Genomic DNA, 22,024 nt, shown 5'->3' on the forward strand with positions numbered 1-22,024 from the left:
AAACCAAACTAAAGATATTAATAACTTAAAACATGTATTTAAGGTCAGACTCTAAATAAACAAATAAATAAACAATCAAACAAACAAATAAATACATTAAATAAATAATAATAATAATAATCTAGATTAATTATGCAATCAAAGAAAGATCACTCCAAGAAGAAAGATACTTTGTAATATTATTTGGAATAAAACTAGGTCATAATATATTTGTATCCAACATGGCTGCGATTACATTTAAAAATCATGAATAACATTAATCAGACTGGTGTTTTTCTTTGACGTTTTGCTGATAGATGATAACTGTAGGCTACGAAGATGGCTATGAAGATGAATCATCACTCAACTTTGTTGATTTTGGTCTGTTTTTTGTTCATTTCTATCATTTGAACTTTCTGTTAAAGATGTTATGATATCTTTTGAATATAAAGATTCTAAAATGTATTTTATTGTTAATGTAATGATTTTAATGGGTAAGTTTCTGATTCACAAATGTCCTTTTTCAAAGAAATTATTCTTCCTGTTCTTTCATGACTTCAAGTTTGAAATCTCTAAAAATCTATTTAAAGCAAAACAAGTAAATCTACCATCGCTTATTATGACAATTTTAAAAACAGAGTTGCCTTTATCTCGTGTGTCATTATTTTATTGTCATTGTCCTTGACCGTCTATCTTACTGTTACAAGACAACATTTTAATTAACAATGGTTAAAATTTGGACTGTTGTGACAATAAACATGTTATGATAAATTAAGTTTCAATTAAAAAATCTAAAAGATTTTGAATGAAAAGCTGATGCTGTAATAGTCGAAATCGTCCATATCGACTTGTCTCTAAAAACAGGCATGATTCTCTCACTTGAAATCAATTATTTTACAATTATGGCACTTATTTAACTTCATGTTAATGCAGGCTCCTAAATTAATTTTGTTCTGCATTGGGCCCTTTCCATCTATTTTTATTCAACAAATAAACACACAGAATCTTTACAAACTCTGCTGGAGATAAAAGGTTCCCAAGTGAGCCACACCTGCTTTATCAGCGGGACCTTCAAATATGAAAATGCTGCCTTAAAGGACATGTTCACAATTTTTCAAGTCTGTCTTAAAACAACAGTCAAGTGCTCAAATGAACATTGAAACATGTTTCTCTTGCCATAATCATTCGTAATGTACTTACAATGTAGGTGATATGGGCCAAAATCTGTGCAAAAATGTATTTAAAAGAGTATTTAAGCTAATATGAAGCTTCAGCCATCTAAATAAGTCAAATCAAGAAGATATATTTTGTCATGGTGATTCACCTCTTGCACTTGACTTACAATACTAATACAAGCTGATGCAGAGGAGTGAGCTGTGAAGAGTGGGGTAAATACCCTTTTACCTCTTTCTCACCAACTGCTGAGTTGTTGTAGCTAATGTATGCATGATTAGATCCAAACAGACAAGGCTATATGCTTCAGCATGAAGATGTTGTTTGTTTCTCTGTCTGGAACATACTGTTCAGATGTACAAATATGTGTCCTGTCACTAAGCATTTTAACCTTTCACAAGTTCAAGTTTCACAAGTATTTGTGCATATGCATACAATAACACCAAGACACCTAAACACTTAAAAATTGTGTTTTTCATTTTCAAAGGTCAAGTAATTATTGATTTTACTATGTGATGGGAGATGATCCAGGCTTAACAACAGCAAGCACAACAGGTTTGAATTACAAGAAGGATTACATGATTTTCATCAACTCGAAACCCTGAAGTTTCCAAAGATAATTAACTACCAGGAAATTAAATTAAATCATAATCATTTTGTATCATGTTCCGTATTAACTTTTCCAGCTGTTTGAGAGCAACTTTAGTTTGACATTTGAAATGAGACCACATGAACACACTCGGGGAGAAGCTGGTTCCTTGACCTTCAGCTTCTCTGAAGGTCTCGTCTTTGTGGTTTATTTTCAGGATCCAGATGCAGAAATATTTACTAAGACTTTTTTTTTCTGTTCCATTATGTACATCACTAACACACTGTCAACTCTACTCACACAGGCGACGCAGAAAACGTCTATATCATATGACGAGAATAACAAGCTGGACAGAAAATGTAAACATGGAACAAATTTTATTCACACTTTCTATTGTACAGGATACAACCAACACACACTGCAGTTCGGCCTCTGCAGCAGTTCTGAAGGAAGAAATGAGGTTGTTGATGCTCAAAGGTTAAGTCGTACAGCTCAGAGGTACGGTTGGTCTGTGGAAAGAGCTGGAGGCTGATACACAGCACCCGGGGTCACAGGAGGCTTCGCAGGGACTTGAGCTTCGCTAGAAAAGATAAAAAACATCAAGAGATACGAAAGACTCACTACAAGTAAAACAAATAACAACAACGTCTTTATCCGACTGTAATCAAATTGTTTATGTGCATGGACTGAGTCATTTACCTGCCAGCAGTGAGCGCCTTCTGTGAAGACATGACGACTGTGGCGGGTACAGACTCTCTGCGTCCATCTCTGGTGTAGTAGTAGTTGCTGGCGTACTTGTGGCTCGGGCCTACTGGCAGTTTGGGTGGAAGTTGTGTCCTGTAGAAGAAGCATAAGCAAACAGAGTCAGTCTTTACTTAGGCATTTTATTGATTTATTCCAGTTCCAGGACTGCTATTATCCATAAATGTGCACTGACATTTTCTTTACTGAAACACACAAAGTGGGGCAATCATTCGTCAAAAACATCATTTTAGCAATGTGATGTTTTGCATTATGGTATATCCACTTCTTCCATCACTGTGAATACTTCAGTGTGTCACAGTATAATGGAGAATCCGAGTTCAAGTCTTACCTCTTTGCTATCTCCCCATATCGCAGCTGCAGTTTGGCTTGCAGATCGTGCTGAAAAAGAAACACCATTTAAATTAATTTAAAACTCGCACTGTCGTCAACATCATCTCCTCTTGCCTTTTCACATGCTACCATCTGACTAAATGTTAGTCAGATGGTAAAAAACTAATTTGACTGGTACAAAATTGAATTTGTCTTTGGATCAGGGTTAAGGGAAAAGCTGAAATTACTCTCCACTCCGTTTTGCTTCTTGCTCCAGATCAAAATCCACTATATTTATACACAAATCCAGACTAGTTGAAAAAGGATGACTCCAAAGACTCAACAAAACACACTGACTGATAAAACCTTTATTCTAATAGCCACAAGAGTGACAGAAAGGGCAATTTAACTTATTTTTTCTCATACACACCACATTAGACCAGATCCAGATCAAAAACCACTGTTCTTACACTCCTAATTTTTTCCGTATATAGTCTAACCATAGTGGTTTTTAAACTGGACCTGGTCTAATGTGGTGTGTATAGAGAAATATCAGTGAAATTGTCATTTTTTTCAGTCCCATAAGCACATTAAAGGTTTCACAGATCTTACAGTGGGTTCAAACAGGGTTAATGCTTTTCGCTACTGTGTCTAACAGCGAACCAGCCTTTAAATATGAATTATATTGTCCATTATTTTTCCTTTAACCCCGAATTGGAAGCTATCTTCAGCGTCGTTGCACAAGTGGACGAAGAAGCTAAATTAGACATTACGAAACATCACCCGCAGATCAAGTTTGTGTAATACAGTCAGTACGTGCTCTTTACAGTTTTAAATTCGCCCTTTATTGTAATTTCTTACCCCTGATAGTAAATTGCGGATCCTCTGAATGATTTTAGTGGCCGTGGCCATTTTTGCTGTTGTGAAGGACACGGAGCAGCTTCTTCTGTAATGCGATGTAATGAGTTTCTGAGCTCTTCACCGACACCTGGTGGACTGGAAGGATAACGGCAGCTCTTTAGTGACACCTGGTGGAATGGAAGGAGAACAGCAGCTCTTTACGACACCTGGTGGACTGGAAGGAGAACTGCAGCCATTTAGTGACACCTGGTGGACTAGTAGGAGAACTGCAGCTCTTTAGTGACACCTGGTGGACTAGGAGAACTGCAACTCTTTAGTGATACCTGGTTGGCTGGAAGAGGAACTGCTGCTCTCCACTGATACCTAGCGGGGCTGGGTATCGTTTAAAAAATTACGACACCAGTACTAACCCAAGTCAATTTAAAGTGACACTGATAGCAATTGAGTACTTAATTCGATTCCCATCATGTGAATAGAAGCATTAGATTGCATAAAATGCCACTACTCCTTCACATCTAAATGATTTGATTTATACACAAATGCATCTCTGGGTGCAAAAAGGATCGATTGCAGGCATCGTTTGACAGGAGACGTTTTGATACTACTTGGTATTGATTTATTATGGTCGATACCTTTAAGGTATTGAGTACCGATACTTAGCCCCACTGACACCTGGCGTACTACAAGGAGATCTTCTGCATTACAGATGGATGTATTTTATCCTTCTTTATGCCAAAAACTATACCAGCTATACAGTTGTATAAAAATAAAAAAATTGTAAATAAAACTAAATCAATCACCAGGAATTTTGACATGGCATTTACTTTTAAGGCAAATTTAGTTGGTGTTACATGAAAGCAAAAATAGGCTGCATATCTGAATCGAACACTTGTTCAAAACTATTTAAACCTGCATATAACCAATTTTTCCATGTCAGAAATGTGTAATAACACTGTATGCTTTGTTAAACAATCATAAACTACATGAAACTCAAACACCAAGATGAGTCAAAGAGAAATACAAATTTTATTTGTTGCACAAGAAAACACAGTACAGGGCGACAACGCCGGTATACCATGCAATCAAGTATTACAGATGTGTGCTTGTCTCATGCAGCATGCACTGAACAGAAGAGTCCACTGGAGAACACGTGCACATGTACAACAGTTTCAACTGCCAGTTAGCCCCTAAAGAGTTTCTTAACACCAGCTGAGAAGCGCTCACCTTACTTGTGTGACATCACTGCACTATAGGTGCAACAGACATTAACTTTCAATCAGATGAGATTTACATTCACATAAGAAACCAGGTTGTTAAAGACAAATCAGGAATATATGCACTGCAGGATGCTGACATGCAGCTAGTCTGTAATCTGTTTAAAAGATTTCTCCCAAAACTTTTTCCATATTTTAGAAACAAGACTGGTATATTTGAGGTATATTAATGAGATTTATACCTTTTTTACAATATATGTTAGGGTTCAAATGTGTCTGAAATTGAACAAAGGTTGAATCACATCAATGAAGTAAGGAGATTTTTTTCTAACTTGCTTCAGCATTACCATCCGCATGTTCAAGGTCTTTGTCATGCAGACGTTCATCCTCATTTCAAACCAGATTAAGTGTGCACCTGGTCCAGACATCCAGGTGACAACATCATGCTGACGATAACCCTGTTACTTAAGTGCATGGAAGTACTGTAAACTGCCTTCTTTCCAGCTTGGTGCTAAATTACTCTTTTAAGATCAGTTTGAAAAAGAACAAACCAAAAACAGATATGTAACTTCTATGAGTATAGTTTCCTTTCATGGTATCAAAGAGGCTCCATTCATCATATACAGCCAAAGGATATAAAATGTTTGTACAGTACATAGCATGTTTGTTCATTGTAAACAATTCTGTCAGACTGAAAAAATAACTTCAGTGACGCACTTTGTTGGTGCTCTTCACTGACACGACAACAGGATTCTGTTTCAGTTCAGTTTCTTTTTTTGGGACTTAAAGGGGAACCGATTTTACACAACAAAATCTGTTCACAGGTCTCTGGGGACATTACTGCATATGTGGAAAACGTCTTTTGAGGCTCAGAGGAAGATGCAAAAAATCTGGTAAATTAATTCAAACTTTCAAAGACTACAAGCAGTGAAATAAAAAATAAAAAAAGATATGGGGATCTGCATGAAGATAACGGCTCAAGACTACATTAGCCTCTAGTAGCATAGCATTACACCAACCAAATTGTTGGTGGTTGAATTGCATTTTGGGTAATATACTGTAGGTGCCAGGTTTTGACAAAAAACAGGAATGCATGAAATACAAAAGAGAGAATATCTCTGATTATGCTGCATCAGTTTTTATCCTTTAAAAAAAACTGTCCATTGTGAGTCTGACATTGTTATAAGAGTGCAACACTGAATCGGTGGAGTACTCTGTTTAGTAAAACATCAGCAATTCTGATGCTTTATAAAGAAAGATTCATTTAAAACCGGTACAAATGCTAGCAACAGCACACAGCCACTGACAAATAAGACTAACAACCTCGAAATTCTGTACTGGAAAAAATGTAAAATACATCCGATCAGCACAGATAGTGAAATACTGTTCTGAATCCCAACAAGGCCTTTTGTAACGGCCTCTCTGGAGACCTTTTCCCGAAAGATAAACTTTCGAAACTCCTGGTGCCACAAATTGTCATTGTGCATATCATGTCCTTCAACACATCTGGAATTATACGCAGTCTTGTTATCAAAATATACAACAATATTTGTACAACACAAAACATAGAACATCTGTTCAAACAAGCCCTGGGTTTTTGATTCTATGTAAGTGTGTCCCTCCAACATTTCCAGTTTCCCTTCCACATTCAGTTATGGTACAAAACTCCTCAAAATACATTAGTGCTCCCACTCCCACGATGTAAACATCACTACACAATTAATTAAGTAAGAACAGTTCATTTGGGCCTGGTGTCTCCCACATGCTCATTTGAATAAACAAAGACGAAAGCTACAATTTCAGGAAAAAAATACTTCAAAAATAAACAAGAATCCAACACTTTTCTAGGATACTATCAGTAAGGAAATCAACACCCTCCACCCCCAAAAAACAACCCCAAAATGTTTTAAAGAAAGAACAGCTACTCCTGTGATTCCCTCCAGGCTCTGAAGAAGATGTAGAGCTTGATTTGGCTGCTCATTGTTTTTCCCGCGAGATGCTTTGAATAAAACAAGTCATTACAACAAGACACAGAACCACCCTGTTTATAATGTCAAAAGTTGAGCACATAGCAAAAAAAAAAACTAAAAACCTAAATTCGTGACACCTCTTTGATGTGATATCACACTAACTTTACATCACGCAGCCACAGAGCAGAGTCATGTTTAATACTTCATTTTTAACACAAAATGCTGTAGAGCTTGAGGAGATACTTCACAGAGTTCGGAAAATAAAACACAAATGATTTCAAACGACATTTCTGTCTTCAAAGATATGGCTTAGAGGACACTGCACTGACATCATGGCACACAACACTCTTTTTGAGTTGAGTTCAAAACAGGTTGTACTCGTCAGTGTGATTTGCAATATTACCCGGCACTGTATATGGAGACAACAATGCTATGACCATGAATTCACACTGCTAAGAACATGATCAGTTTAACGGAAGTCCTACTGCTACAGCTGATAAATTCAGGAAGCGTCAGAGAAACGTAGTTTGCAGCTTTTCACTGTTGTCTTTAATTAGCAGACCAGCACTTCTTTTTTTTCTTTTTCCAATTGACTGTTTCACGAGAAATAGATGACAAGTGCTAAATGGAAGAATTTTAGCAGTGCAAAGCTTTTCAGTTTAGGACAATTATAAAGCTTTAGTTGTTTCTTTTTTCTTTAGGGATTTGTGGTTTCTGTGTTAAACCCTCTAAAGGATGTAGTGCGATGAAAGGCCAGAGCAAAGCAGCAAAATGAGACTGGCCTGATATATGCAGAATAGTATATATATCTATATATATGTAGTAGATACAACTGCAGAGTCTGGCTGACAGTTGACCATCAATCAATCATGTTGCTCACAGTGTGAACAAAAGGCCATTCTTAGGTTGATGTAAATTAAGATCATTGTAGTATTACATTTTTGGAAGCTGCACTACTCAGGTCTAAACTGACACTGACAAGGAGAAAAAAACAAAAACAAAACAGTTAACACAACTTCAGCTTCTAAAATTACATCTCGTACCTCTTGGTCCTACAACAATTATTCCCAGCATACTGGGAACTACTGGGTACTACTGAGTACCACAATCTATTTAAAAAAATAGACATTTATAAAAAGAAAAAAAAATCCAGTCAAAAGACATAAAACCACATTTTAATAGATACAAAAATGTTGAGCCTTGGCTATTCAACCAATGGGAACTTCCCTCTTTTCCTGTTACTAACTTATCATAGTTTACAAATGTAATAAATAAGACCAGAAGGTCTGCAATGCCTTGAGGCAAATATTTACAATAGAAAAATTCAAGTAAAATCTTCCCGAGTCTCCGAGCAGATCCCTCCTCACCTGTGAGTTTTCCTTCAGCAGTAATTCATGTTACCCCTTGAAATACATGAAAGAAAGATCTGAGCAGTTGAACTGAGTACAGTGGTGAGCAGTTACTTTCTCAGATGCCTTTTTTGTGGTGTTTCATCTCTACACTCAGTCTGTTTTGTTGATGGTCCAGCTTGAGGACCAGTGGAAGTGGTTTCTGCTGCCTGACTGCAGCTGTTTTCATTGCAAGGATGTCCGGCCTGTTGCTGAGGTGGAGTGATGGCGACCTCCAGTTCAGGCATCTCGTTGCTGTCCTCTCCGTCTGAACACGGCTCCCACTCATCCTGCTCCTCGCTCTCTGTCGAGCCCTGCACAGCGATCTGGGGGACGAGGGTAAACCTCCTCACCACTGGCACTTGCAGCTCCACTTCCTCGGTTTGGGGTCGAGCAATCATCCAGGCCATCCTGTGCTGCTGCTGGGGTTGTGTTTGTTCTCCTGGGGCTGTGGTGGTCACCGTAATTGTGGTGCTAGTTTTCTCATCTGGCTCATCAAAGCTCACCTCCTGCACCGCCTCCTGCTTCTTAAAGGAGTCTCGCCGCTCTGACAGGTTGAGCTTTCGCATCACAACCAGCTGCTCTGATCGGTCTATCCCAGAGTCCCACATCCTTTGGTTACCGGTGTAGCTGCCAAGCCTGCTGTAATCGACCCCGATATAGGGGCCTCCACAGGCCCCCTCTACTTCAGAGTCACCCAGCAGCTCCCCTTCACCATAAAATGGTACTTCCAGTGTGTGCCTGCGGGGAGTATATGACTTCTTATCAGCATGATAAACTCCAGAAAGCTTTTCAGCTGACTGGACCCTCTTGAGCAGGGGAGATCTGGGCGGCTCAGCGCTGCGGGGCCGGACAATGTGTCTAACAATAGTAGGTGGCGACAGGGTTTTGCCATGGTAGGAGTGAAGAGTTTTGGCGAAGCCTGGGAGTGGGGAGGGCGAACGCTGTGGAGAGAGGGGCTGGGTGGAGGATGATGAGGAATTACAGGCAAGTGGAGAAGGGGGGATGTTGCTGGTTGACTTTCGGCGGCCAACCTTGTTGTAGCGCTGTGTGCTGAGTTTGGAGCCCAGGCCATGGAGCGAGCTGGGCCGGATGTGTGCAGCAGGGGAACTGGGAGAACTGGAGCAAGGAGATGTGCTCTGAGGAGAGTTGTTTTCTGTGAAGTGGAAGTAAAACAGTGAGATTTTCCACATCACAGGTTGCATGAAAACAGGTTGTTTTACTAAATTAGCTTCAGATGTTACAGTCAAAGACCACAAGAAGCCCCACTGAGCTTACCAAAGGCCTGATGGTCGGGTGCAGGACTTCGGCAGGGCGTGGAGGGGCCGGGAGAGAGGCTGTGTGTTGGGGAGCCTGGAAGACTCTCACTGGAGGAAACTGAGTGGTGGAGACCTGAGGAGAAGCTGCGACTGCTGTGCATCACTGTGCTCTGCTTGGACAGCTTCTTCAAGATGCTGCGTCGCCTGTAGGAAGATGACGAGCCAGAAATGTGATCCTGTCATTTTCTCACAGGCAGTTTAAAAAGTTCAGCATTATACAAAAAAAATACTCTTCACACTTGTGGGAGCCTTTTCCATGTGACAAATAAAAAATGTATTCCAACTGAAGTCATAGTTATTACAATACATTTAGATGAAGAAGAAGAATAGGCTAAAAAAGTTCATAACAGAAAATTATTTTGAAAAAGTATTTTAACACTAGAGGGAGACAAAGCACCAACAATGTCCACCACTTACTAACCTCACAAAATAAACAGAAGAGTGACTGAGAGGAAACCAAACTTCTTATCTTTACCTGTCATAATTGTCTCTCTTCTTGCTCTTCTTGCTGCGGCGAGCCATCTTGCCTTTGTGTTTAGTCTTTCGAGCTGGACCAACTTTGATCGACGTGTTCTCAAGTGCTATGGTCTGAAGCGCCACCTTGCTGCCACTCTGCATGTTGCATAGGAATTAAAAAAATTGTTTATTTGTGCAAAAAGACAAAAAACAAACTTAAATTGGATTTCAGACCATGTGTCTGAGCAGCAGCCTGAGTGAGTTTTACCTTCAGTAAAAGTTCTATCATCTCAGTGTGAACCAGGCCTTGAACAGACTCTCCATTCACGTGTGTGATCAGGTCTCCAGTGTGAAGACCTGCCTGGTGAGCTGGGCTTCCCTCCTCCACACTCTGTTAGAACAGCAACACAGTGAGAGTGAGAAGAGGAATTGCATTTGAAGATTACATAACCTCCTTATTATAACGTTCTGCTCTAGTTTGGGGTCACAAAAATAAATCATGTTTAACAATAACTTTAAAGGCTTGTGGTGACACCCACCGACACCATGTGATGCACCGTGTAGACATCACTGTCGCCCATGTACACACGGATGGCCTGCAGGGTGAAGCCATACTTCTTCCCTGAAGTGTGGATGACAATTGGCGGTCTCAGGCTGGCGGGACTGAGTGACAGATCCCGACTGGGAGAGGATTCGCGAGAAGAGGGGTTTGAGGACAGTGACCGTGGGGAGATGGGACTGGGCTGAAGGCCGCCGGGTGAGTCATCTGAAAAACAAAAGGACAATTTTCTTCTGAATGTGTTCACACAATCAGCAAACAATATTTGTCTTCCCAATAAGGTGCATATCATACAAAATTTGAGTATACACCAAGAAGTGTCCAAAGATTTACACCAGTGGCCCGTTGCCACCTAATTCTACTGTCTGCTGGACTTTGAGATGGTGAAGATAAACTTCTATACCTGTAGTGATGATCAGAGACAGGGCTGAGACAGAAGCAGACCTGGGAACCTTCCCTCCACAGGGAAGCCTCTGTTTGTCTGGCGTCTCCAGCTGGTTTCCGAAGCGCCTAGGGCCGGCCGGTTCTTTGGGTGATGAGTGTTTGGCTCCTGTGCTGTTGCTGCGAATCCTGATCCTCCGAAGATTTGAAACAACCACCTCCGCTGCAGGAAACACGTTAAAAAAATTAACATCATGGCCTAAAAGAGAACGTTTTGGTAGTCTTTCACTTTAAACCAAATAAACACAATTGTTCAAATACTACCTAACTGATTATTTACACTAAAGTCACTCAAAAACATGTCAGTCTGGATTTACCTTCATCGTCAGTAGAAAGGGCAAAGCGAGGCATCGTTTCCAGGCTGTGGGTGCTGCTCATCACCAGCGGGCTGGTACTCCTCTCAGACTGGGAGGAACTGGAGGAGGCCCGAGGGCGAAGGCTACAAACAGCCAAATACAAGTTGAACAGGTAAATCAATAGGCACAAAACTGTAAAAGGAACACATCACACCACTAAAGTCAACGGTGTGTTTTGATTTTCTGCTTACACAGATATAAGTAAATGCTCCGAGGTCAGGTGAGCTGTAATTTTCTAAACTTCTCTGTTAGTATTTCACACTTAAGGAGCTCATGACAAGCATATCTTGTGTCTTTGCCTACCTGGCCATGCGTCCGGGGTGTCTGCGTTCCATGCTGCTCTCTGCTGGGCTTGGTGAGGGACTGAGTCCTCCCACTTCCCCACGGTCCTCCTTGTCCTCACTGTGGCTGCGGTCAGAGGAGAAGCTCAGGTTGGACGGTGTCGCCAAATGTTCTGTGCTGCTGTAAACCTGGAAGAACAAGCAAGACAGACTAAGTACAGTGGAAAACACACACACACTGAGCCATTCAAATTATTGGTGATTCTAGTATAGACTGTGTTGTTGAAACATGTTCATGGTTAATGTCAAGTGCAGATGTGCTGTAACCACAGTGGTGTAAAGAATAAATCAAAGGCAACATTTTTCACACATCTGTCACAGCATGACATCTTCAATATTTAAGAACAATTTATAGAAGACGTTTGAATCCTTTAGTTTCCTTTCTTCCTGTCCTTATTTTTCAAAGAGCTGTCCACTTTTTCAAAGTTCTCATGTTTCAACAGATCAGAGCATTCCATCCTTACCTTGCTGAAGCGGTTCGACCAGGAAGCAAACTGTCGGATTTCCAAGGAAGACTCTTCATCATTGGTTTCTTCATCCTCGTCAGATGCCAAATGATGGTAGCGCTCTGATCGAGCTGAAGACAGACACATAATAAAACTCACATAAGAGGGGTGGCACAATCCTGGGCAAAAGAATCACATTTTCCACTCACACTTTCAATCATGATTTTCTCCTCTGATTCATAGGGAGACCATTTTTTCCCAGAAAATGATTTATTGTATTCCATATCATCTTATGCATGCATATGAAAGAAGTCTGCCAGCTGTTTTAGACATATTATCCCACTCAGCATTTGAGCCCTTAGATCAGGTGGATCTCTCTCAGGTTCTTAATTTGAAAACAGGTCCTTTTTCTGACGTACAAAGAACCAGTTATTCCACTAAATAAAATCGATTTTATATAATCCCAACTGTAACTTACTGTCGAAGTAGCTGGTGTCGTCCTCTGCGTCCAGCTGAGGAATGAACTCTGCTTTCTGTCGTAGTAGTCCGTTCCAGTCCAAACCAAGGAAGAAGGGGTGCTGTTTCACCTCTGAGGCACCGCCTGTAGCCAAAACGTTTTCACAGTCAAATAATCAACTTTAGAAATATTTCAACCTGAGGACTCAAACTCTAACAGCATAAAGCAATTTCTAAAGGCCCAGTGACCTGAAGTTAACAAGCATCCTCTTAAAAGGTATATCCTACAGTATTTGTATCGCCAATTTATTTCCCACATTGCTGCTTTCCTTCTAAAAAACAATTTTATTCTGCTTTCACATGAGTACATTATACACTTAATCATGCAACAGATTTTTCATTTGTCGATCAGCAGTAAACTCAGCAGTACCAGTTCCTAGTCGGTCTAGAGGGCTCTGCCTCAGCAGACGGGTGATCACGTCCTGAGCATCAGCAGGCAAGGCATCGTCTCCTTCAGGCCAAATGATGTCATCTGCAAATCGCAGAAATACAAAGAGGATCACAAATAAAGTTTACCAAAGCGTCAGTTTACATTGGACTGGATGGTACTTAGACACACCGCTGCACCTGGTGACCTGTAACCATTCTACAAAAGGATTATATGGTTGCAATTTTTACTAAGATTGATCTTTTGTGACTTAAATGCATAAGAAGACAAAAACCTCAAACAGTGCATGAAAACTTTTTCTGGAACTCAGTATGAACATGAAATATTTAAATGTAGATTATTCCATATACACACTTGCTAGAAATAAAAACCAGAATATTTTAATGTTAATTAAATCTGATTAAGTACACATCAACTTTTGCCATGAGAGACACATAATTTAGTTACTTTTATTCAGAACTGTATTTTTTAAATTTGCTAATAAATGCGATTTTGATGACAAGTTGTAAGTTAAATTCAGAGCTCACCACTGACAACTTGTCCAAAAAGTTCCTCCGGTGTGTCGCCGAAGAACGGAACACAACCGACCAGGAATTCATACAGGATGACCCCCATTGCCCACCAGTCCACTGGCTTCCCATAGCCCTGCCCAAGGATCACCTCCGGGGCAATGTACTCTGGAGTACCACACACCTGCACAAGCACAAAACAATTTTAACAATTTCTGTTACCTCTCTTACATGCAAATATGTTTTATTTTTTCAGCACACTTTTACATCTTCACCCGTCTAACCTGTTTGTCAATAAACTCTCTTGTGTCTTTCTCTATGTGACCTTCGTACAGGTTGGTGGTCATGTTCATCAGGCCAATTTTAGACAAGCCAAAGTCCGTTAGCTTGATGTGTCCCATAGACGTAATCAACAAACTGTTGGGAGTAACAATACAAAAAAAAATCCATCAACAACATATGCAGTTTTTCTCCAAATACATTTTACGTCTAAAATCTTAAACAAATTTTGAAGGCAAGTTAAAGTATGCAGACTTAAATATTAAACCAAAAAGAGATGGGGGAAATGAAAGAGAGCAAACTGGAACCCCATGCATCTAAACACAGAGCAGACTAGATGTCTGTTCAGAAATGTAATGACATTTTATTTAATAAAAATTCATAAAATGCAAGTGTACTGGCTCATAGCTGTGTCATATTCAGGCAGGACATTTCTAGAAGAAAAGTTAGTATTTGTACAGAACAATCTGATCCACTGCAAAGTGGGTTAGTGAAGTTAGTTTGTTAGTTAGTTTCTCACTTGTCAGGTTTCAAATCTCGATGTACGATGCCATAGTTGTGAAGGTACTCCAGGGCCAGGACGGTTTCTGCAAAGTACATCCTTGTCATTTCTACAGGCAGCGGGCCCATGTTCTTCAGCAAGTTGGCGCAATCTCCACCTTAAAGAAAAACAACAAAACACAAAACCATTGAAGCCAGGCACAGTGTTGAGTTTTAATTAAGCATATATCTAAATTTTTGTTATCTCTTTGAGGTCAACGGATGTTATAAGTTGTGTACTGCCCCTTAGTACTGGCTGCTCACTTGTAAATTATCAAGTAATTCATGCTACAGTAATTATGCTTTAGTGCTCACTGTCAGCTAGTCTACATCAGATTGAGCTAAATGCTATGCAAACATGCATCACTCATAGCTTTTCTGTATTTTACCTTCCACATACTCCATGACCATGCAGAGGTGACGTCGTGTCTCAAAAGAGCAGAACATAGAGACAACAAAAGGGTTCTCGGCAAAAGTGAGGATGTCTCTCTCCACAAACGCCTGCTGGATCTGGTTCCTCAGGACCAGGTTCTGACGATTTATCTTTTTCATGGCAAACCTTTGGCGAGTCTCCTTGTGTCGGACCAGATACACGGCCCTGTCAAAAACCACAAGATCCACATTAGACCTGTTATCTTCACAGAAAATAGTAGAAAGGATTAAAGAAACCGTTGAGGGATATTCCCATTTAAAACTGTCACAGAGGCTCACGTTTAGGCCAATTTTCCACTGGCTACTTGGTTTTGATGGTTGGTGGTTTTCACGCTGCTTCTCAGTAACTTTTCATTTCAAGATTAGAGATTGCCTTTACTTTATTCTAATTCAACCCACAACTGCATAATTGCTTTGTCATGCTCAAGCCACAGCCGCTATTCTGGCCAGAGTGAATGAAATTCAGGTGTCTTTCTCACAGGGGATGACGGAGGTGACTATAGCAAGTTGTGAGCTGTGTTTTCATCTGACTGACAATCTGAAGGAGTCATGAAACTCACCGCCTTGATTAAGTTGCATCATTCATTAATAATTCTGATTTTGACATCTTTCGTGGCGCCCATTCACAAAGAGAATAAAACATGGCAAAACAATCTTTTGAAAACAATGCTAAGAAAATACAAAGAAAGCTGAAACAATTGACCTCTCATCTTACCCGTAAGCCCCATTACTGATGAGTTTGATGGTCTCAAAATCACTCTCAAGAGGTTTCCTTCGAGTTGGGGTCAGGGTCTGTGGGGCCTTATTCTATAGAAACAAAGCAGAAATATGATGCTTCTGGCTGCGAGTTAGGGCTGGGCAATATATCAATAATATATAAATATTGTGATAGATATCATCTTAAATCATAATAATATGATATGCTTAAGTGTTGTCTTTTCCTGGTTTTAAAGGCTGCATTACAGTCACTTACCAGACTGTTCTAGCTGTTATTTGTCTTTACTCACTTAGCCATTACATCATCCACATTACTGCTGATTATTTAACAAAAACCTCTTTTTATTTAAGCACCCATAGTCATCTCTACAATTCTGTCACAATATCAGTTATTTAGTCAAAAGTATCTTAATATTTGATTTTGTCCAGCTCTACTGTGAGTAAACATGTTATGAATCAAACACACTGGAAGCAGTAATATTATGATTAACAGTTGCATTATATTTTATGTTCCAGGGCCTTTTCTGCAGTCCACTATCTACAGTACCCAATACTGCCCACTGCACACAAAACAAATAAAATATTGTGCTCAACCTAACCATAACCTCTACATTTGTACTTATAGGCAGTCAATTATAAAAACTGAAAGTATACCTCCACACTGGCATTGGTTTCCACTGACACTGAAGGACTGGCATCGTACTGATCAAGCTGCACCATGTCTACAAGTAACAGATAAAGAGAGAGAGAGAGAGATATTATAGCAAAGTATCCTTAACTCCCACCATTAACCCTTCATCCTCCATAATTGTTTAGACCCCTTTCAAACAGCAGACACACGTATGACGCTTGTCTACTCAAAGCTGCGCCCAACTCTGGTCGGGGAGAGGGTTGGCTGACACATGCTGACAAATACAGACTGAGTCAAGCCTGCCTCACTGTGTATTTGTCTGAATGGGGTTTAATTTCCTAACCAAATATGAAGATATTTGGTTGAGAAAATAATCGGCAGGTTCATGTATATTTGGTTCAACCAAATATGAAGATATTTGGTTAGGAATATATCTAACCAAATATCTAGGAACTTAAATCTGTGAACTTGAATGAATCTGGCAAGTATGGCACTGTGCTGTGCTGGCAAGTGCTATGTGTATATCCTCCTATAGGGCTGCAATTAATGAATATTCAAAATATACATGAACCTGCCGATTATTTTCTCAATTAATCTTGTTGTCTATAAAAATGTCTAAAACACACTCATTATAATTTCTTTGAGTTCAAGGTGACACCTTCAAATGTTTTGTTTTGTCCGATTTACAGTCTAAAATCCAAAGATATTCTTTACTATCATGTCTGACACAATAAGCCTCAAATCCGCACATTTGAGAAGCTGCAACTAGCAAATGTTTAGCTTGTAACCTTAAAAAATGAATTGCAGCTCTATTCTGTAAAACCATCTGAGGTTTGTCAAGTGTTGTAAATGTTACTAACTTTTTCCAACTGCCCAATAACATGGTTGACTACAGGTAGGCTACAGTTGTCGCAAACAATATTAAGGGATATAAACCAATAAAAGGCATCTTCAGTTGGACTCAAACACATTTCTGTTACAGTTTGTGCATTCAGGAGTTGGAGAGTTGGCTTTGCTTCCACTGTTGACTCACACTGTCCTCCATGCTAACACCACTCATTCAAGCTGCCGTGGTGCAAGTGTTGTAACAATTATTTCAAGCAAATTATTTTTTCTTAACCATGGCAACGCTGTGGCACAGCATGGTAACATTTAAATTTGGGTATTCAAATACAAGCTGCATCAATGTTGCGTGTGACTCTTGACTGCATTTGAAGTTATGACGTCCAGACTGGAGCAAAACATAACTCTGTAAAAGTTATTTTCCTTTTCAGAAATGTCAGAAACAGCATCGAGCCTGAGCCACATGTGAGGGACTGGGGACACTTTCTGCTTCAGTTTGAATGGAGTACAAGTTTTTGCTTCATAGCAGAGAATTCCTTTACCGTCTAACAGATCCCGCGCCAGACCCAGCTGGTTGATGATGTATCGAGGGATGTCTGTCTTGATTCCCTGGCCGACTTTGGCGTGACCCTCTGCTGCCTCAAGTAGGTGATAGAACTCTTCTGGGTCAAATTCCTGTCATCAACATAATCCAGATGCAATAAAAAGTGAATGGAATTTCATTTACTATGCTCAGAGCATTTAAAAGATTTATTTGTAAAACTCAACAATGTCCCAGTCATTCTGAATAATTCACAGTCCTTACTGACATAACTTTAAACTAGGACTTGTAATCTACTGGAAAAGTATGTGAATATTGCTTTCCTTGAAAACAAATCAGCTTTATATTCTAGTGACACAGATCCACTTTCTAAGAGAGAATAAAAGGTCAGAATCTCATTTCAGTCCTATTTCAACATGAACTGACTTCTGCCCGTTTCCATCAAAGTAATCTCATTTTCAATTAGGAAGAGATTTCCTCTTCCTCGGCTTACCAGACATTCAAGGAGGCGAGCCGGCCGAGAGATTATGATGAGGATCTTCCTCACCAGCTGGATGATAACTGTTACCTCCTCGCTTTCAGAGCGCTCGTAGGCCTGGAAAACAGTGGGGGCAGCGAGGGCAAAAAAAAAAGGTCATGTTTATTTACGCAGTGCTTTTAACCAACTGGCTCATCACAGAAAACTAAAGACAGGGAAAACACATCAACCCCTCACGAAACAGGTCAGGGTGATTTTGAAAAAGTTAAATAACATGACACTTCTGAAGGAGAAAAGGAGTAAATTAGAAAGGAGTGATTTCCTCTTTCTGAGACAGACTGGGAATATAAATATATAAAACAGTGTGTTCCAAGCAGATGGATATGGCATTAAGAGAAGTATGGACACAGACGCTGCCTGGCAGAATTGCGTCAGAGGATACATCACTTTAAACCGGGAGCAATTATTAGAATAATCATTGGGTGGGTGGGTGGAGTCTTAATGAGTCATCCATGGCTTTTCTTCCATACGTCTGGAGTGACAATCTGTACTAGTGCAACTGCTAAGAGAGTCCACTGACCAGTCGGTAAGGAACGCAAATGCCAAGGTTCCCACCGGCCGGAAGTGGAATGCCCAAACGGAGGTGGACCGAGCGATCGGTAGGCTACAACACCAGGAGATCGTCGGCAGAGTCCAAACAGGAAGAGCAGGGCTAGGGTGGGGAGAAGCACCACGGTTTTGGTCCAAGGCCAACCGTAAAGAAAGGAGGGAGATGGTGGTGGCAGAGGTGACAAGGATGGAGGAAGAGCGCTATAGGATCAAGGCTGTGTCACAGGGCCGACAAGGAAGCTGGACAACCTGGGAAGGAGCTGCTAACGGAAAAATCAGTTGGTCAGACCTGTGGAAGATCCCACAAGCAAGGCTCAGCTTCCTCACCCGCTCAACCTACGACACGCTTGCCTGTCCTCGGAACCTTCACCAGTGGTTTGGGAGTGAGGAATCTTGCTCACTTTGCAATGCTCCCAATGCAAGCCTCCAGCACATCCTCTCAAACTGTAAGACTGCACTCTCCCAGGGGCGCTACAGATGGCGCCATGACCAGGTCTTGAGAAAGCTAGCCGAGGTGCTGGAGGGGCGTCGACAGGGCAGCAAAGGAACACCACCAGTAGAGGACCACATCAACTTTGTCACAGAAGGCGGGGAAAAAAGAAACATCAGGCCAAGAGAAACACCAAGGCCCTTATCCTCCGGCCAGGAGTGGAGCATGAGGGTCGACCTTGACAGGCAGCTCCGGTTCCCTGTTGAGATTACGGTCACATCTCTCCGTCCTGACATAGTTGTGTGGTCCACCAAAGCAAGATCGGTGCTCCTCGTCGAACTCACGGTACCAATGGAAGATGGCATTGAGGCCGCCTTCGAGCCAAAGAAGTCCAAGTACTCAGAGCTGGCTGCTGAGTGCAGGGAGGCTGGCTGGAAGACTACCATCTACCCAGTAGAGGTTGGATGCCGAGGCTTTGTGGGGCTGTCAACCACACACCTATTGAGGGAAGTAGGAGTGACCGGAGGAAAGCTGAAGAAGGCAACAAAAGAGCTATCAGAGGAAGCAGAGAAAGGCAGTTTTTGGCTCTGGCTGAGGAGGAAGGACAAGTGCTGGGGAAAGAACACCTAACCCAAAAAACAGCCGCAGGGGGTTAACACCTATCAGCTGCAGGGGGTGACAGGGAGACGTCCCTGTCACTGCTCCGCCACCAGGAGACGTTCCAGTGATTAAAGGAGCTAAACGTTGGTGAATGGTGGTTCCTGGCTGATGACCCTGCAGCTGACCCATGGGCACCGGAGGAGGTGCGACAGGCAGCAATGCCCAGCAGGTTAACTCCATCTACCTGTACATTTATTTTCTAGTGCAACTGCACAGTGTATACTTTCATGTCAAAGTCATCTGCATGTACAGCCAGCTTAAATAGCCTAAATCTGGCTGGTAATACAGTTTAAAGGGAAAGCAACAAGATGTGCAAGATGTTTTATTAAACAGAAGTCGTCATTAGGTATTGTTTGGAAAAGGTTAGACACTTTCAAAAAAACTTGGCAGGTGATTGGATGAACCACCTGTCTATCACCATCTTAACTTTCAAGACAACTGGATTCGTGAGAATCCTCTGAGCGGCCCAGACATGGGCATAACTTGAGGCCTGACAAGATGGATTCTCATGTGATCTCGTAAATCCAGCTGCCTTGCAAGGTATGGGGGAAAGTGTCTTTTGGGAAACTCACAGAAATGGACAAAAACTGCCAAAAATCTACAAAAAATTGATGATGTCAAATCATAAAAACATCCACCCTTATGAAACTAAATTACTATATCTTGTGTTGTGTTCTGCAGCATATATTAGTAGCTTTTAAAAATAGCAAGGTAATATAGTGTCTGATATAATTTCAGTTTTCTTAATGGTCTTTTGTGATGCCAGGAGAAAATTATTTTCACTCACGCACATCAAACTTCTAAGTCCTCACAAATATCCAGATTACTATTTTCAGTTCAGAGTTCAATCTTGCTTTGATGTCAAACAATAAAATTAATTTACCTGACTCCGCCAAAGTGCCTAAACAATCATTCTTAACACTTGTGAGTGTATTTAGGTTAGCTTTTCACCCTCTGGTCATGCATTTCACAAAATCCATCACTTTACGTGCACTAGAGCATATTTCCCACAACAGAGGACCAGACAAGTTTTTACTGGAGCTCCAAAACATTTTTGTTGAACTTTTATGAACTGAAAATAATTTGTATCACCATATATTTGAGGTTTGTGAGTGTGTATGTCAGCATTTGTTCCACATTATGGGAACAGACTTATCAGTTCAGCTGGAGGTGCAGCAAGTCGAACATGCTGTATGTCTGACAGCATGCAGAAAGAACAGGGGAAGGGGTTGCTATAGAAACTAACATTTTATCACAACACAGATATAACATTTTTTTTAAAAACTGTGACAAAAGTACCTCTTGCCATCACTGACAATTTCCACTACCAGATCTATTGTGTGTGCCTTTGGTTATCAGACGGTTATGGTTATTGAGCGACATGCCTGATTGCACCTGGCTCGATCAATACTCTTTCATAACTTTGTTACAGCTGAGTGTTCAGTTGAAGAGTTCACATATAGGAGCTCATTAACTGATGCTTTTTTTTAGTTTTTTTTTTAATCATTATTTTCCTTCTGATGGAAACCTTCCACCTTAAAGTGTAGGTACACATCATTTCTACATCAACCTCCCTGCTGGACAAAAACAAGCCAGAGGAGATTCTGTGTCCCCACCTCATGAAGCAGCTTATCCAGCTTCTCCTGCAGTTCAGCGAAGTAGCAGGACGTCACCAGGCCCTTCTGGGACTTGTCCAGACAGTCTCTGACCAGCTCAACCAACTGGTGCTGGATAAAGCCCAGAACCCCGTCAGCCAGCGGGAGAGAGCTGTCTGGAGAGCAGTGGGTGACAATCTCCAACAAGCGGTCCTCCATCTGGGCTGTGGCCTGCAGGGACAACAGGCGCACACACACAAAGAGACACAGACACACACACACACACACACACACATGCAAACACAGTTAAGACTAAAAAGGACTAATAATTAAGAGTTTTTACTCTCTGTAGCACCAAATGGCTTTAACACTTCTGTGGGAGGATTCACATGGTTGTTCATCAGGACCAGTGATACAGCAACTTTACCACCTACCGAGTTGTGAAGCTTTCAAAACTCAGGCCACATCCACACTAATACATTTTAGTTTTAAATTGGTGTTTTACAATTTCTGTCCACACAAGTGTTTTAGCACTGTTTCAGAAATCATCTCTATCCAAACTAACATGCCTAAAAAGACATATCAGAATGAACTCGTACACTGGGCATGCGTGTGCCAGTGTAAACAGGAAGTAGACTGTCTACTCTGCAGGTGGTTGCTCAGCTGCAGAAAATACTGCAACTAAGCAAG

The 22,024-nt window shown here is 40.9% G+C and overlaps 2 protein-coding genes across 2 annotated transcripts in view; both read right to left on the reverse strand.

Annotated features, from left to right (window-relative positions):
• Positions 1-2,101: 2,101 nt before the first annotated feature.
• On the reverse strand, positions 2,102-3,778 carry ndufa7 (NADH:ubiquinone oxidoreductase subunit A7). Its single transcript, XM_062424441.1, has 4 exons — positions 3,677-3,778; positions 2,835-2,884; positions 2,441-2,578; positions 2,102-2,321 (listed from the first exon to the last, which is right to left on the reverse strand). The coding sequence occupies exons 1-4, from the start codon at positions 3,725-3,727 to the stop codon at positions 2,234-2,236; spliced, it is 327 nt and encodes a 108-aa protein (XP_062280425.1). The 5' UTR covers positions 3,728-3,778; the 3' UTR covers positions 2,102-2,233.
• Positions 3,779-8,205: 4,427 nt separating this feature from the next.
• The window catches only part of mast3b (microtubule associated serine/threonine kinase 3b), a 33,986-nt gene continuing 20,167 nt past the window's right edge, over positions 8,206-22,024 (reverse strand). The window contains exons 9-28 of the mRNA XM_062423483.1: positions 21,356-21,565; positions 18,056-18,157; positions 17,564-17,696; positions 16,202-16,269; positions 15,546-15,637; positions 14,788-14,996; positions 14,379-14,517; positions 13,864-13,996; positions 13,598-13,763; positions 13,053-13,154; positions 12,645-12,767; positions 12,185-12,297; positions 11,683-11,849; positions 11,341-11,462; positions 10,986-11,186; positions 10,563-10,789; positions 10,292-10,414; positions 10,043-10,179; positions 9,527-9,711; positions 8,206-9,404 (exon numbers count right to left, since the gene is read on the reverse strand). Coding sequence (XP_062279467.1) covers positions 8,320-9,404; positions 9,527-9,711; positions 10,043-10,179; positions 10,292-10,414; positions 10,563-10,789; positions 10,986-11,186; positions 11,341-11,462; positions 11,683-11,849; positions 12,185-12,297; positions 12,645-12,767; positions 13,053-13,154; positions 13,598-13,763; positions 13,864-13,996; positions 14,379-14,517; positions 14,788-14,996; positions 15,546-15,637; positions 16,202-16,269; positions 17,564-17,696; positions 18,056-18,157; positions 21,356-21,565 — 3,837 coding nt within the window. The 3' untranslated portion in view covers positions 8,206-8,319. The remainder of the gene's footprint in view (positions 9,405-9,526; positions 9,712-10,042; positions 10,180-10,291; positions 10,415-10,562; positions 10,790-10,985; positions 11,187-11,340; positions 11,463-11,682; positions 11,850-12,184; positions 12,298-12,644; positions 12,768-13,052; positions 13,155-13,597; positions 13,764-13,863; positions 13,997-14,378; positions 14,518-14,787; positions 14,997-15,545; positions 15,638-16,201; positions 16,270-17,563; positions 17,697-18,055; positions 18,158-21,355; positions 21,566-22,024) is intronic.

This window comes from Scomber scombrus, chromosome 8 (genome assembly GCF_963691925.1).
Source record: "Scomber scombrus chromosome 8, fScoSco1.1, whole genome shotgun sequence".
Classification (NCBI taxonomy): domain Eukaryota; kingdom Metazoa; phylum Chordata; class Actinopteri; order Scombriformes; family Scombridae; genus Scomber; species Scomber scombrus.